Here is a 16,687-nt window from a genome sequence, read left to right as displayed (position 1 = left end):
ACAAAAAAGATTACTAGAAGAAAGGAAAATGTAGGCATGAGAGGAATACGGTCAATGTATAATATATACATATAAATATACTTTTATATAGTACAACATTATGTATAATGAATATATTCATTGAAAAATATTTTTAAGTATATTTAAAGAGGGGGGGGACTCTCAGAAGATTGCTAAGTGGGTGGAGGTGCTTACCACATTAAGTGTGAAGACCTGATTCAAATTTTCAGAACCCACGCAAAAGTCACATGTGTAGTACAAGCATCTGTAATCTCAGGGTTCATAATGAAATGACAGATGGAGACAAGAGAATCCCCAGAATCTCAGGACAGCTAACTGGATAGCTGTTAGATAACCCCATCTCAAACAAAGTGGAAGGTAGACACTGACATGTATGGTTGTCTTCTGACCTCTACACTCACACTTTGGCACTTGTGCCCACATTCAAACATAAAAATGTGCGTCCACATGTACACACTCACATATACACACTGCACATACAATAAATACTAAATATATAATAATTTATAAATGTTTTAAATAGAAGCTGAACAAAAGAACTCATAAAATTTTTTAAAGTATCTAAAAATAGGTAAGATTATAAACACTCCTAATTTTCAAGCAAACACACACACACGCACAAGTAATAATGTAAATGTTCATAGATAATAATGGAGAGAAGGAAATATACACAGAAGGATAAACAAACAAATGGGTAAGTTAGGTAAATACCTGAGACACAACACAGATGTCTGAAGAAGTAACTTTATAGTAATTGGCTAGGTAAAGTCTCTCTAAAGGATTGTGAAATGTACAGGCCTCTGTATGAAGACTAGGGGCAGCTTTCAGTATATTCCATGACTACAACCATTGTGGGAACAAAATTTTAAACCTAGAGACTGGGACTCTAATACTAACACTCTTGATTAACTTCCCTGACTATGGAAAATAACCTTTCAAATTACTTATGTAACTGTGAACAGGTCTCCTTCTATCTACGAAAAAAAAAAAATCTAATAAATATAACCATGGATCTAAGTGCAAAATCCTCCAAATATCAAAAATTCAGTGTTTCCTAAATTAACCTAATCAAATGATCTCAATACATTATTTTCATGGGACTTTGAAGCTGATCCTAAAATTCATGTTCAAGAGGAAAAGAACAAATAATACCAGGTACTTTTGATTTTTAAAAAAGTACCAGAGTAAGGGAGTTAACTTAAAAAAAAAAAAAAAGCCCCAGTGAGGAGATCAGCTATAACAACAGTAAGAGGGCCCATAAGATAGCTCATCAGGTAAAGGCATTTTGCTGCCCTACAATGTAAGCCTAGCCACCGGAATTCAATTCCTAAAACCCATGTAAAGGTGGAGGAGGGAACCAATTCTACAAAGTTGTCTTCTAACTTCTACATACATGCTGTTCCACACATGCCGCCCAAGTTCCAAGACAGATTCCAAAGCTACACAGAAAAACCTTGTCTTGAAAAACAAAAACAAAACAAAACCCCAAAATTGAAAACATCCAAATAGTAACATAAAATAAAATTAAAGTAGTATTACTTAAATGAAATGTGCCTTCATATAAAACAAATTTATGACCATGATGGCATTTCAAATCAGAAAGGTAAAGCACTCCTAGTGTTGAAGAGAAAAATCCATTGGGAAAAGTTACTATCAAGAACTGAAGGTGTAAAAGTAAAAACAAAACACAGAAGCACATCACTAGGAGCTCAAAATAGGGAAGATGTTTTAGAATTCAAAAGTCATAACATGATTTTAAAATTCCCTATATGAAAGACATTATAAACAAAGTTAAAGCTAAAAGATTGGGAGAAATTTACAACATAATAATAATGCATTACTGCTCACTGCCTACACACATATGTGGAATTAAGCAATCAAAACAAAGTGAGCAAAAGGTTAGAAACCTCCTGTTCTTACATTTCTGCATATAGGTGGACTAGATTTACTGAAGAGCAATTATACAACACCAGAATTAGACCGCTCAGCGTAAATCATCATTGTAGCCACAGAATCCGTCAAAAAACATTTTTAAAGCACCATGAAAACCAGCAATGAGCACATCCTGAAAAACGGCCTCCTAGGCAATTCCCTGTGGCTAATACAAGTCTCTGACACAGTGGGAAGAAGTATCTTGAGCTGTCTGGATGAGAACTGGAATAAAGTGGCCTTCATTCGTCTCTGGTTCCTACCACAATGATAAATCTTGTATGGAATTAAGAAAACAAAATTTAGATCCTCAGGTCAATTCTGACTTACCCAAACACTAAAGTTAAAATTTCAACTACAGTTTTCATTTCTAAATGTTCCCCTTAGATAATCATTGCTTTAATACATACTCAGATTTAAATATTAGTATCCAACATTTGATCATGCAATGGTTGAAGTCACTGAAATTCCAAGCATGTTGCTTCCCCCTATAATGTGACTCAGGATGACTTTGCTGTACATCCCCATCTCTAAATGTGAACACATACATGAACACCATGAAACAAGGTAATGACATCTTTAAAGTGTCATCCATAATTAAAATCTTATTCCTGACATCAGTCTACAGAACCTAAAATAATCTTAGAATATTAGAAATGATAAGAAAGAGCATTGGTAAAATCTTTTTAGAACCATGAGTTTCTTTATATTAGTAAAAGAAAAGGCAATTATCAAAACTATTACTTACAATAACAAAAAGGTACTTAGAAATACCACATCTATTGGATATTTACAACAAAATCATATACATCTATAAAAATAAATGACAAAACTTTATTAAAGGTATTAAAAAGACCTGTGAACTCAAAGTCAGGCCAACTGAAACCCTACAGAGATTGGGGGAACTCAACAAGCTGAGCTTTAAATGTACAGGGAATGGCAAAAGCCTACGTACAGCCAAAAGAAGGAAGAGGGAAAGAGGAATAAAAACAAGGAAGACAAGGACAGAAAGCAGAGGCAGCAGGCATGGTATCAGGTGCCAGAAACCCCAGAGATCAGAAGGCCACAGCAGGAGAACTGCAAGTGTTTTTTTCTATTTCCCTGGCACTTGTAGAGGGCCCCAAAAGCACTGTGTTCTGCACAGCACTTTATTCTTCAGCGTGGGCTACAGAGTGCAAGATCATACCCCCACCCAATAGTAGGCATGATAACAAGGATGGGAGGAAAGACACCAGGTGGGTTATTTGCTAACTGAAAATTTAAGCCCTTAAATGCCCACTGAAATACATGTAAGAGATGGTGTGGGTCAGTGATTCTCCAAATTGGAAATAGGAACCCTAGTCCACAACACAAGAAAACTTAACAAATCCTGCTGACAGGAATATTTAAATATTTAAATAGAAGTAAAGGTTGGAAAAGGCAACAGTAAAGACCACTCACACTCTAGGTGGAGGCTCTCTTAAACAATGTCTAAGGACTTCAAAAAGTTAGCAAATTCAATTACTTTAAAATTAAAAATGTCAGACCAAACTATACCATATAAAAATGACCTGTAAAACACTGTATATCTGAACAAAAACTATGAAAGCTGTCAGGTTTATACACAATCTACATATGCTAAAACACAATCGACTGTTTGTAGACTAGTATCTTATCAGGATATGTGTGTGTGTATTCATATGTATATACATATGAAAAACTGATAAAGCACAACTATTCTTCAATGTTTTCTGTAAAGGGATTAATTAGGAAGCTGCAAAGGGACCCAGATATTGAGGAATCAGTTCCAAGCCCAGAGCCTCACTGAAGCAGATCCATTTCTCAATCTAGTCTTTTCCTTGAGTATATGCAAATTCATGATATGGACAAGACACTAAACAGACACAAAACCAGCAGCAGCTAAGGGGCAGAAAAGCAAAGAGAGCACCAGGTAATTCTGTGAAGACAAAGACAGAAAGAACTCAGAGTGTCCAAGGCATGGGCTATGAACCATATAAAGCAGTGAGCTGTTTACCAATGAAGCATTCAAGGAAATATTAAAGAAGCCAAGCCCCTGGTGGGGAGAGGAGGGAGTTCTATGCAAAGTACAATAAGTTTAAAGCACCAGGGCAATGAAACTTGGGGTTCACAGTCCAGCAAGGAAAGAAAAGCAGTATACGTCCCCACTGAAATCCTGAGGGACTACCTGATGGGGGTCACCACAGTTAATGTCTTAGAAAGTTGACAAGTGGCTTCAAAGGAGCTGCTTCACAGCTTAGACTGAGATGACCCCTTAGGGTTCCCTTCAGGCCTCTGAATTAATTCTTTCTAAAGGGAAACCACAAACCCCTCCTGTAGCTGTTTGCAGGAGAATGCCCCCATAGGCTCCTATGTGTGAACACTTGGTTTCCAATTGGTGGACTATTCAGGAAGGATTAGGAGGTGTGGCCTTGTCAGAGAAGGCAGATCACAGGAGGTAGGCTTTGAGGTTTCAAAGGCCTATGCTAGGTCCCATCTCCAGCTCTCTTCCTGCCTCCTCTTTTGGATCAGATGTAGGTTCTCCGCTACTGCTCTGGCACCAAGACAGGCAGGCAGGGAGGCAGGCAGGCAGGCAGGCAGACAGACAGCCTGATGCCAAGCTCTCCATCACGATGGTCATGGAATTACTCTCTGAAACTGTAGCAAGTCCCCAATTAAATGCTTTCTTTATAAGCTGCTTGGGTCATGGCATCCCTTCACAGCAATAGAAAAATAAGAAATTTTCCAAATAACCTGGGTATTAGAAAAAGTAGGCACTGGCTTTACAGTAACTTGATTAATTATTAATTATTCCCATTGAGGGAAAGATGAATAACTATACCTCAAAACAATAATCTGTTAAAAAAAAAAAAAGAGGGCTTCCATTTTTGTCAGTTGCAAAATGTTTAATTAGTAACAATTATAAAACACTTTAAAAAACAAACAAACACCAGGCCGTGGTGGCGCACGCCTTTAATCCCAGCACTCGGGAGGCAGAGTCAGGCGGATCTCTGTGAGTTCGAGGCCAGCCTGGGCTACCAAGTGAGTTCCAGGAAAGGCGCAAAGCTACACAGAGAAACCCTGTCTCGAAAAACCAAAAACAAACAAACAAACAAACAATGCAGGCAAAAACTGAAAGGATGTCAACCCCTGGGGGATGGAAACAGATTGAGTGAAACAGGTGGATTCCTGTTTGTTATCTGACCACTCCATTTATGCAAGCTGTCACATTCCCAGTGCCTTGAGGGATCCGAAGAACAAAAGTTGAGATACATGATGTAAAAATTGACAAGAGTAATAGAAAAAGAAGCAAGCCGACAAACAGTTAGATGTTTTATTATTCACTTTGAGTAAGTTATAGAAAAAGCTACAAAAGTCTTTACAAATGTTAGGATGCAGATCACATTGGTAGCATTGGCCACCTTTAACAAAATAACATTTAAAAACCTACCCAAACCAAATGCTCATGAGACAGTCATCAAGACTTACCATAATGAGGTTTCCTAGCAAATTTATGAAGACTAAAAATGTTCAGGTTATGTTCTCTGATCAGACTGCTTGGGAAGGAAAAACAAAACACGCAGAGTCGTCTCAGATAACCTCACTACTAAATAAGAAGCAGAGTACGCAGAGTACTGACGAGAGCAAAAGGAAAGCAAAACTCTTCATCTTCAGTACTCGGGGAAATTTGGTATTTTTAAATATTTAGATCAAGAAAAACTGATTTAATGAACTAAGTTTCCAATTTTAGAGGCTAGGACATGGGAGCACCTTGACCCTGAATCTAACTCCCTATGTTAAGAATCAGATCAGTGGTAGTCTGGGTCCCAGGGTGGAATGTGAGGACTGGGTGGTTAATAAAAAAAAAAAGAAGAAGAACAAAAACCTTTTTGAGCTGTTGAAAATATTCTTTTTATCTTGATTATGGCACCTCATACACGGGTTTAGCCTTTTGTCAAAACTCACTGAACTGGAAAACACTATTGCATAAATGCATTGTCTTCCAATGTTTCCTCCAAAACCAATGCAGAACAATAGCTACAGCCTCTGCGCAGCCTGAAGACACAGAATATCCAACCTACAAACTATCCTAAATGAAAAAGAGAAATAAATCTCAAGGTAAAGCTACTCATTTATGATGCCTGATATTTGCCCCACATGCCATGGGCATCTACCTCAAGCCTTGTGGTGAACAACAAAGGCTCCAGGAAAGAGAAAGTAGAGGTAGCAATTGCTATACGGACAAAATACACTATCAGAGAAAGGCAAACACAGTCCAAGTTAGAGAATAAATGGAAAGAGATTCTTGGCAAGAGAAATGTAAAAGGAGAAACACCGTTTTTGAAGATTAAAGTTAGAAAAAACTCAGAGTGCTACAATAAAAAAGAGAAACTACAATAAAAAGACCTTGTATCAAAAACATCTAGCCCCTAAAAAGATGAACATCAAAAGGACTTTGAAACTGGACAAGGGGTCCTAGAACCAAGCCCTACGTATATAATGTTCTTTCCTATACATAAACTATTATAATAAAGTTTACCAACTACAATAAAAAGACTCTTTATCAAAAACATCTAGCCCATAAAAAGATAAACATCGAAGGACTTTGGAATTGGACAAGGGGTCCTAGAATGAAGCCCTGCGTACGAATAGGATGTTTTTTTCCTACACATAAAAAATCTAGAATAAAGTTTAGTTTGTAAATTAGGCACAGGGAGGCTAATCAGTACTAATTCTAACAATACCCTTCAATAAGAGTTTTATGTGTTTTTCTCAGTCCTCACACTAACCTGTCCTCACCCTTGGAGAACCCGGATAGAAGACACAATGCCTACACAAGGAGACAAAGCGAAGAGAGAAACAAGGGCACGGGATGCAGCCCAGACTCCGTGCAGCCCAGACTACCTGAACAGACTCCTTGATAACTGAGGTGCCTCCTGACTGGCCAAGCAGTGGGCAGCTTATCAGTTCTGCACACACCAGACAAGGAATGGGTCACCTGCTAAACATGATGGCACTAGACTTGGTCATGCCATTCAGAACGACACATTAAAAACATGGATTATTTCTAGAATTTTACATTTAATATTTTCAGAGCATTCCTAACTGCCATTATCTGAAACTACAGAAGCAAAACTGGAAATAAAAGAAGACAACAGTAATAATATTCGACTTGTATTCAAGAATAAATAAATTCAAGAATAAATAAAAATGACCTGTACCTACAGTGACAAGCCTAAGAAGAGGGACTGGCAGAAGCAGGAGACAGAGGTGCATGACCTGAAGGGTGCATGCAGTGACAATGGACATGCTCAGAGTACCTGAGCCTAGACAACTCCCAGGTTTGTCAATCCACTGCAAAAAGCAGGGAAGATCTGTGCCTGCTATTTGTAAGTTACATTCAGTAATTTTTAATTAGTATATTGCTACATTGCCCGCATTTATGTCTGTGCATTGCATGAATGCCTTGTGCCCAGAGAGGCCAGACCAGGCCACTGGATCTACTGAAACTGGAGTTACACAAGGTTAGGAATTGCCATGTGGGTGCTAGGAATCAAACCATGGCTCTCTGTCAGGATTTTTAAAAGGCATTCCTATCTGTTTATTTAGACATTATTCTTTACCATCTTTTCCCCTAAAACTTTACCTCCATACATCAGACCCAGTTTTAACTGCTGATTTCCTTTACCTGAAGCATGATGCTCCATTCTCTTTTATTTTATTGTTCTGAATAGATGATGTTGGAGCTTGAAGTGAGAGAAGTTTATTTCCAGGCAGAGTAATTTGCTTTATGATGGAAGCTGTAAAAAAAAAAAAAAAAAGAAAGAAAATAGAATTGAAAAAAAACAATCATGTCACATTAGGAAATCCAGGGCAGTTTTTAGTAAAGATGAAATAATCAAAGACTATCTTAAACTACCATAGAACTGTGTTTAAATTATAATAGGCTTGTGAATGTAATGACTGCATAAGAAGTCATGTTATAAAGATCTCTACATTATGTTTTTATGTAGTCTCAAATTGTCTTTAGAATTAGCATCATTATAAAAAGCATCATGCACAAAAAGCAACAGTAAAAATGCTGATAATATTTTATTTATATTGATATATTTTTAACACATAATTACTACTAGAATGTTTTATCTAACAATACAGTATCATAAGCAGTTGTTTATTTCCAAACAATATATACCCCTAAAATAGTGTTTCTGTAATCATTAAGTCTTCTCTTAATACAACAGGTACAAGCCCTGTCATGTTCCAGATGCACTGTGATGAAGCTGGAATGCCAGCATGGACATGCAGGAAACTTACTAGTAGGCACTATAGCGTTCACTGGCGTCTTTGGACCACATTTCTGAGTGGTCAATGGTGAGGAATAGGAAATGGCGGTCACTTGATTTGCATTGCCTCCTGAAGGCTGTTGGACTACCTGAAACAGTAAGGGTTCATCACAGTCACCCAAGGAAGCCCGCTTTAGCAATGAGCAAGAGCTTTCATTTGTAATAGCTCGTTCTTGCCTAGCTATATATACCTCTCTCTATCACAGTAAAAATGCCTACTTAAAATTTATCTCCAGGGTGGCCTCTGAAACATGGCGAATCTCCTGCCTCAGCTTCCTAAATGCTAGCTAGGGTTTGGATGTATACCACCATACCCAGTTTAATTTGTATGCAGCAAAATTATCTCATTCAAAACTGTAAAACATTATCACATACATTAAATATTGTTTTTTACAGAAAAATTCAAATTTCAGAAAATAATCATACAAATCTTGTTTTTATTTCTTAACTTACCATGGAAAATTTCAAATATATGCAAAAGTATAGAGAAAATGAAACCATTTATACCACTATCCAGATTAAACAATGATTAATTCTTGCATAATCATGTTTCACGTATACCTTTTACTCACTTCCCAATTTTATAGCAAATATAAGAAATTTTTGTTTGTTTGTTTTTTTATTTCTCTAGACACAGTTTCTCTGTATAGCCTTGGCTGTCCTGGAGCTTGCTCTGTAGACCAGGCTGGCCTCAAATTCACAGAGATCTGCTGCCTCTGCCTCCCAAGTGCTGGAATTAACGGCATGCGCCACCTCCACCTTGCTTAGGAAATACCTTTTTATTCATAATATTTCAAAAATATATCTATAAAAGATAAGGACTTTTATGTACTATTTTTAAAAAGTTTCATTCTTAAACCCTTCAGAAAGTACTGTTCTCCCAAATAATAGTTACAGAAATACAGTAATGATTATGGATAAACAGAAATTAAAGTGCTACAAAGATTAGTACTTTTAACTTCAAAGAACAGACAGAAAAGCAGAGTGTGATACTTTCACTTCAAAGAAGAAAAAGTCATCATGTATTTGAGCCAGCTACTGATAACAAGATAATTAGAAGTTCTTAAATATATCTATGTTTATTATAGAGGGTGATAGTCTGCCCAAGATACATACTTCTGAGTAAAAATTTACCAAAACAATTTGTTGTATAATTATCTGTAATAAAAATGTACAAATCAACTGTATACAACTAAAAAAAAAAATATGTAGCAAGCAAGGCATGTAGCACATATTTTTAATCTCAGCACTCAAGAGGCAGGAGGATCTCTCCGAGTTCTAGGCCAGCCAGGGCTACATAGTAAGACCTGTCTCAAAAAATAATAAGAAACACAAAGCATTCCTGTGGCTGAAAGTTTTCCTGTGTCCACCCAGTCTGCAGCCGCTCACATCCAAGTAAACACACAGAGGCTTACAATAATTAAAACTGCTCAGCCATTAGCTAGGGCTTCCTGCTGACTAGCTCTTACACTTAAACTCAGTTCATTTTTGTTAATCTATATGTTGCCACGTTTTCCAGGGCTTTACCCATGTGCCATTACATGCTGCTCCCTGAACAACAGGCTGGTGACTGACTCCTGACTCAGCCTTCCTCTTCCCAGAATTCTCCTTGTCTGCTTATTCCACCTATACTTCCTGCCTGGCTACTGGCCAATCAGTGTTTTATTAAACCAGTGTCCAAAAGCATTATCCCACAGCATTTCCCCTTTTCAGTTTAATTAAAAAGGAAGGTTTTAACTTTAACATAGTAAAATTATATATAATAGAACAGTTATCAAGCAAGAATAACAGTTACAATATCTAGTCTATTTGTATTTGGTAAAATTAAAGAAGATATTCTATTTATCCAATATTTGTGAGTCTAAATTTTCATCTCTTATCATAACCAAGGAAAACTATAATTATAACTAGTATTCAACTTCATCAAAGATCCCAGAAAGATATAATATTACCTAAGTCAACAGGAAGTGCATTGTAAGCAACTTCCAAAAATCTAGAATGACAGAGACAGCTGGCTGCCTAGACAGTCATCCAAAGTTCCTCTGTAACTTTGGGGCATCCATCTTCAGCCATATAGGCCTAGAGTCTCTTAGTCATTTTTTTCTGTGTCCTGTAGAATGTTTGGCAGTTTCTTCTGCAAAGCAGGAATCTGATGGACCATTTTGCCTTGCAAAGTTCAGTGATTACTTTTTTCATGGGTACTTCATGTCCAGTCAATATAACATTTTCTCAAGCAATCCAGGCAAGAGCAGTTTCTTGCTCAAATGGCTATTTTTGCCAAGAAGATAAATTCCATATGGAGTGTCTTCAATGCTTATCTTTCTTTCTGAAGTAAATTGGTGCTGCTAGGAGCAGGTATGACTCACTGTCCAGAAAATCTAAGTTTTTAAAACATAGTAAAAATTCTGTAGGTCTTTGAATCAGTGTTTGAAGATTACCTACCTAATTGAAATATATCTATGTATATACCTAGAAAACATAACTAACATAGCTATAAGTTTGATTATCATAACTAATTATTAATCTTTATTTCTCAACTATACACTACAATTTCAAATGAGTTGCAAACAAAATACTTTAAACAAGAGTAGAAATATACATACAGTATAACAAAATTAACTTTAAATTTTTATCAATAAACTAAAATCCATAGGAATGTAAAACATTTCAAACAAGTTGTTGCTCTTTTAAAGTAGATTCAATAATCTACCCTTTCACCATATCATATCTATATCCTATATTTCTATATCATATCCTTTCTTCGTATAGAAAGACATTGACTATGACCAATAACAATTTGTAACCAACAACCTAAACAAAGACAAACATTCATAATCCATTTTTTGAGAATGTGGGCATAGTTTTCTAGGCTACTTCCTGCTGAAAAGGGCACTGTATTCTTATGGGGATCCTGAGAAAATTAAGAATTATGGTCAAGTCCTGACTGAAATAGTATGTGAGGCTACACTGTCTCAGCCAGCTGCCTTGAAACCATTCTGGATGTTGGATCATCTGGGCCATGGTGTCATCGGAGACCTTTCAGGGGGTCTTGGCTGGTCAAACCATATTAGCCTGGAAACAATCCATAGTTTCTAATCTTCTGTGGAAACAAAAGTATAACTTCTTTTCCAAAGCAAGGTACCCTAGACATAAATTTTGAAATTGAGATACCTTTAAAATATACATATTAATTTAACACAACAGCTTTTAAAATCAAATGTCTCTCTGCAGTTAAAAATCCTAAAGACAACATGATCCAGACTCTCTGTGTGATTTCCATCTTTACATGGCTTATTTTTTATATTACCTTTACTTTCCCTTTAAAGACTTTATTTTTAAAACTTTTTAAACTCTCGGAAGCAGTGGGCCTAGGCCTCCATTAAAGCAGTGTGTAGCCCAGATACCTTTTTTTCTTTTTTCTCTTTTTTTCCTTGTCTGTATTAGCAGAAGCTATATCCACCACTAAGCATACTGCACAGCTTGGAGATGCCTCTGTGTACTGTGGTAGAAATCCACTACGCTGCAAGTCAAGCCCACACACTGCTGCGAACTCACCATGTTGTAGTTCAGGGCTTGCCTGAGACACACAACTACGAAGCTGTTTTTAGCTGTTTTAGAATCATATTTTTTAAAGCTTTCTCAGGTTTAGGTGGAAACTCTCGCCCCATGTTAGGCACCATTTGTAGCTGAAAGTTTTCCTGTGTCCCACCCAGTCTGCAGCCGCTCACATCCAAGTAAACACACAGAGGCTTACATTAATTAAAACTGCTCAGTCATTAGCTAGGGCTTCCTGCTGACTAGCTCTTACACTTAAACTCAGTTCATTTTTGTTAATCTATATGCTGCTACGTTTTCCATGGCTTTACCTGTGTGCCATTACACACTACTTCCTGGACGGCGGGCTGGTGACTCCTGACTCAGCCTTCCTCTTCCCAGAATTCTCCTTGTCTGCTTATTCCACCTATACTTCCTGCCTGGCTACTGGCCAATCAGTGTTTTGTTAAACCAGTGTCCAAAAGCATCATCCCACAGCACATTCCAGTGTCTCCACTGAGAATAAACATAGGATGAAATAATTCAGTTGCTGTCACTATTGGTAAAAGAGGCTTCCTAGCAATGGAGATGTAAGTTGGAATAATTCACTTGCCATCATTCTTTGATAAAAGTTGTGTTATATGTTTGTTCTGTTTTTGAGACACAGTCTCAAAACTAACTAGTTTGGATGGCTTTAAAAATGTGTGATCTTTCTGCTTCAACCTTCTGAATGACTAGGATCATAGTCCTGAACCACAAAATCAGGCTAGAAAATAACTCTTAAAAAAATAAATTTTTCAATTCAGATATAAATTGAGATCTGAGATCACATACATATTCTGAAGTACTAGGGCCAGGCCTTAAAGTTCATGAATGCACCTTTATGCATTAAGACTGAAAATCAAGAAAAGAATCTCTCTTTTGACCTAGGAATCTTGGCCTCTACCAGTCTGCAATCTTGACTCCACTTGACTGTGTCAATGTCCTGGTGTCCTGTGCCCTGCCCATGGGGAAGGTGACAGTCTTCATCTGCAACAGCATCATTGTGGCCCAGATGGTATGAGAGGGGCTGTGGACATTCTGTGTGGTTCAGGGCACTGGCCAGATGCAGTGCAAAGTGTATGACTCACTGCTGGCACTGCCCCAGGACCTACAAGCTGCAAAAGCCCTCAGTGTCATCAACCTCCTTGGCCTGCTTGGCCTGCTGGTCTACCTTGCTGGAGCCAAGCGCACTACCTGTGTGGAAGACAAGAATTCCAAGTCTCGACTGGTGCTCATCTCTGGGATCATCTTTTGTCATCCCTGTGGTCCTGACCCTCATTCCTGTATGCTGGATGGCCCACTCCATCATCTAGGACTTCTACCACACTCCTTGGTATCTGACGTTCAAAACTGAGAACAGGGTACCTCCCTCTATCTGTGCTGGGCAGCCTCAGGCTGCTGTGTTGTGCCTGCTCATCTGGAGGGCCCGGGGAACCTGGCTATTACATGACCTTTTCTACATCTGCCCCACATTCAACCTCTCCAGGACCCTTCAAATACTCCACCAAGAATTATGTCCGATACTCACTGGGGAGTGAGGCTCTACTGGCCAGGGAACCTCAGGACCCTGAGCTGAGCCATCAAGAAAATATGTCTAAGAGTTTGGGGGTTGTTTTCTGTTTCTTGTTTTTGTTTTGCAATACTGGGTATTGAACCTGGGGCCCCACATATTTGATAGGCAAGCACTCTACCAATGAGCTGTATGATACCCTGCCCCTAGCTGGGTTCCATCTGTTTTTTGAGACAGGCTCTCATGCAGCTCTGACTGACCTCCAGCTCCAGTTTACCTGCATCAACCTAAGTCCAGACTTCACCTGGCTCTGCTGTTGGCATTTGTCACTTTTAAATTGTGCATCGGAAGAGGTGATACTTTTAGTGTCTTTATTTACTCTGGGCATCTTCTGTGGAACCTGTTTTGAGACTGCCTGTGAACCTGGCCTCTGTGGTCCTCAAGATGGTCTGTCCAAAGAGTTCCTGCTGCCGCTACAGCTGCTGCTGGAGGTGACTCAGAGGACAGACACACTCTTCCTGGTCAGACTTTTCATTCCAGTCCTGGAAGGGCAGGTGTTAATTAAGTTTCTACCCAAAGTCTTCCAACCTTTGGTCTCTGCATCCCATTACCAAAGTTACCATGCACTCTCCCCAAAATCAGGTCCCAGCTGTGCTTTAGACACCTCTAACCTTGCACATTTCCCTGCCCACATACAGCTTTACTTTGTAATCTAAAAAAAAAAAAAAGGATATCTGTAGTGATGTATTGTGTACCTTAATAAACCTGCCTAGGGATCAGAGGACAGAGGCAGCCACTAGATTAGAAATAGAGGCCAGACAGTGGTGGCACACACCCTTAACCTTATCACCCGGAGGCAGAGAGATCCATCTGGATCTCTGTGAGTTCAAGGCCACACTAGAAACACAGCCAGGCAGTGGTGGCACACACCTTTAATCCCAGTGGGAAGCACACACAACTTTAATCCCAGTGGGAAGCACACACAACTTTAATCCCAGTGGGAAGAACACACAACTTTAATTGAAGGAAATGACATGGCTGGTGGAGAAAGGCTATATGGTGTGAGGAAACAGGAACTAAAGCAGTTTAGCTGAGATCCTTTTGGGTGAAGACTCGGAGGATTTCAGTCAGAGGATTCGTAGAGTTGGTGAGGTAATAGGTGGTAGCTGTGGCTTGCTCTGCTTCTCAGATCTTTCAGTTTTCACTCCATTATCTGGCTCTCAGTTTTCTATTAATAACACCATCTAAGACTCGAACAATAAATTTCTTTATTTCTGACTTTTCCATTTCCACACAATATATAGTTTACTCTCCAAAATTATCTGCCTTTCTGGGGGGAGGCCAGGGATTTTTAATTAACTTTCTATTCTTGAATTTTGTTTGCAAATGCTGTGGATTTGTGTGATTTTACTTTTAATTTTATCTGCTAAAATTAATTATAGAAATTTAAATTTTAAAAATGAACTGGCTGTACAAAAAACCAAGCTAACAAAAACCATAAGCATGTTCTCTCATAGTTCTGGGAGTCTGAAGGCTGAAACCATGGCACTGACAGGGCTCTGCTCCCTTCCGAGTCTCTTCAAAATTCTGGGGCTCCCTGTCCCTCAGTTTGTAGATGTGTCTCTCCAATCTCTGCCTCTAACACTACATGCCTCTGCCCAATCATCTCTGTCCATATGTGGCCTCTCCCTTTCCTCTGAAAGGAAAGGTAGGCACTCTCTAAAGTCGACCCTTTACACCTGCAGAGACTCCATTCCAAACATGTTCTGTGGAGTAGAACTTGAGCCTGTCGGTGGGGCAGACACAGTTCAGCCCAGAACAATGAGGATGGCTTGAAATGCTTAATAGATGCAGAGATTGCCATACCCCAGGGGACACTACAAGAAATTCAAAGTTGGTTCTACAACAAGAGAGCTGCGAATGGGAAATATGAGGGCTGGTGTTAAGTGGCTAAAAGAACACTGGTGTCGGCTGGCCTTCTGGAAAAGATGCTTGTGGGGCGGAAGCACTCCTTCCATGGTGATGCTCCTTAGTAGAGTGGGCAGAGTTTGGCCCCACAGAGTTTCAGACAGACAGACAGACAGTAGACGCAGTAACTAACAACTAGGCCCCATGAGGAGTGAGATGGGCTAGTGCTCCCAAGGCTGGGAGAACACTGATGACTTTCAGAGCCAAATCATGCTCTAGAAGCACCAGGGTACCACTCCTCCTCAGGAATTCTTCGGAGTTATCATTTCTGCCCTGAGATTTCCTGTCCACTAAAACATGACAGTGAGGGCCAGGGTTCCCAGCTGCAGGGAAGAGCAGGTCTTGAAGCAGCAGCAACATGAACGATTGACCTTTCCATGTAGAATCTAGATAACCAACATCTGGAGATGGAGAATAGAGGCAGGGTTATGGAAACCAGGGATGTGGCTACAAAGCGCAGACAGGGAAGACAGAAAAGGGGGCTTGTGTTCACATCAAATCAAGATCCACAGTAAGGAAACCTAGAGCAAAGAATCCAGCCCAAGACACATGTGAGGACACATGCTCTTCCTGGGCTCAGAGAGTTCAAGGGGGCCAGAGCATAATGCAGACTTCTCTGGATATCAGGAGGAAGGAAGCTGTCTCCCGAAGTCCAGATGGCTGTGCCCCGGCTTCACTGGGTCGGGAGCAGAACCAATAGGAGATCCAAGTGTACATGGAAATGAGAGGGAGGCAAGGGACAGAGGAAGAAAAGAAGAGAGGAGAGAGAAGAGAAAGAAAGAGGAGAGAGGAAAACAGGGGTGGTTCCTGGGGGACTTACAACTGCAGTGGGTAGACAGCGTACCCAGCAGACCCAGTGCCCCTCTCCCACGTGAGCTGGACAAAGACAGAAGTTCCTGGGGTTAAGGTGGAGAGAGAGGGCTGGGATGGGGAAAGGACTTTGCTGGGAGGCCAGGGATGATGGGAACCCAAGCTGGGCACAAGAAGAGGGCCCAGCAGTCTGCAGAGGAGGCTAAGCCTGGACGTAGGCAGGAGGAAGCCTGCAGGGCCAGCTGCACAAGTCCGCTGCATGGACCACAGCCTGCTGTCCACCGCGGTCAGAGGTCAGCACACACACACACACACACACACCACACCACGCACGCACGCACGCACACACACGCACAGGGAGTTTGCTTCCTGCCATACTTGCTAGAAAGCACATCACCCCCGCCCCAGGAGAAAACGATTCAGAATCATGAACTAACTTATTACCCCCACTAACAGATACTGAGCTTTAAGCCAGGGCTTGCCAGAACAGCCTGGAATCAGCAAGATAAAATTCTCTGCCATTTGTAGACAC

At 39.8% G+C, this 16,687-nt stretch overlaps 1 protein-coding gene and 1 pseudogene across 1 annotated transcript in view; one reads left to right on the top strand and one right to left on the bottom strand.

Annotated features, from left to right (window-relative positions):
• Positions 1–16,687, bottom strand: part of Taf4b (TATA-box binding protein associated factor 4b) — a 124,887-nt gene that overhangs the window by 73,643 nt on the left and 34,557 nt on the right. The window contains exons 8-9 of the mRNA XM_028861275.2: positions 8,263–8,380; positions 7,637–7,748 (exon numbers count right to left, since the gene is read on the bottom strand). Coding sequence (XP_028717108.1) covers positions 7,637–7,748; positions 8,263–8,380 — 230 coding nt within the window. The remainder of the gene's footprint in view (positions 1–7,636; positions 7,749–8,262; positions 8,381–16,687) is intronic.
• On the top strand, positions 12,751–14,146 carry LOC114686642 (annotated as a pseudogene).

This window comes from Peromyscus leucopus, chromosome 19 (genome assembly GCF_004664715.2).
Source record: "Peromyscus leucopus breed LL Stock chromosome 19, UCI_PerLeu_2.1, whole genome shotgun sequence".
Lineage (NCBI taxonomy): Eukaryota > Metazoa > Chordata > Mammalia > Rodentia > Cricetidae > Peromyscus > Peromyscus leucopus.
This window is presented reverse-complemented; position numbering and strand designations above follow the sequence as displayed.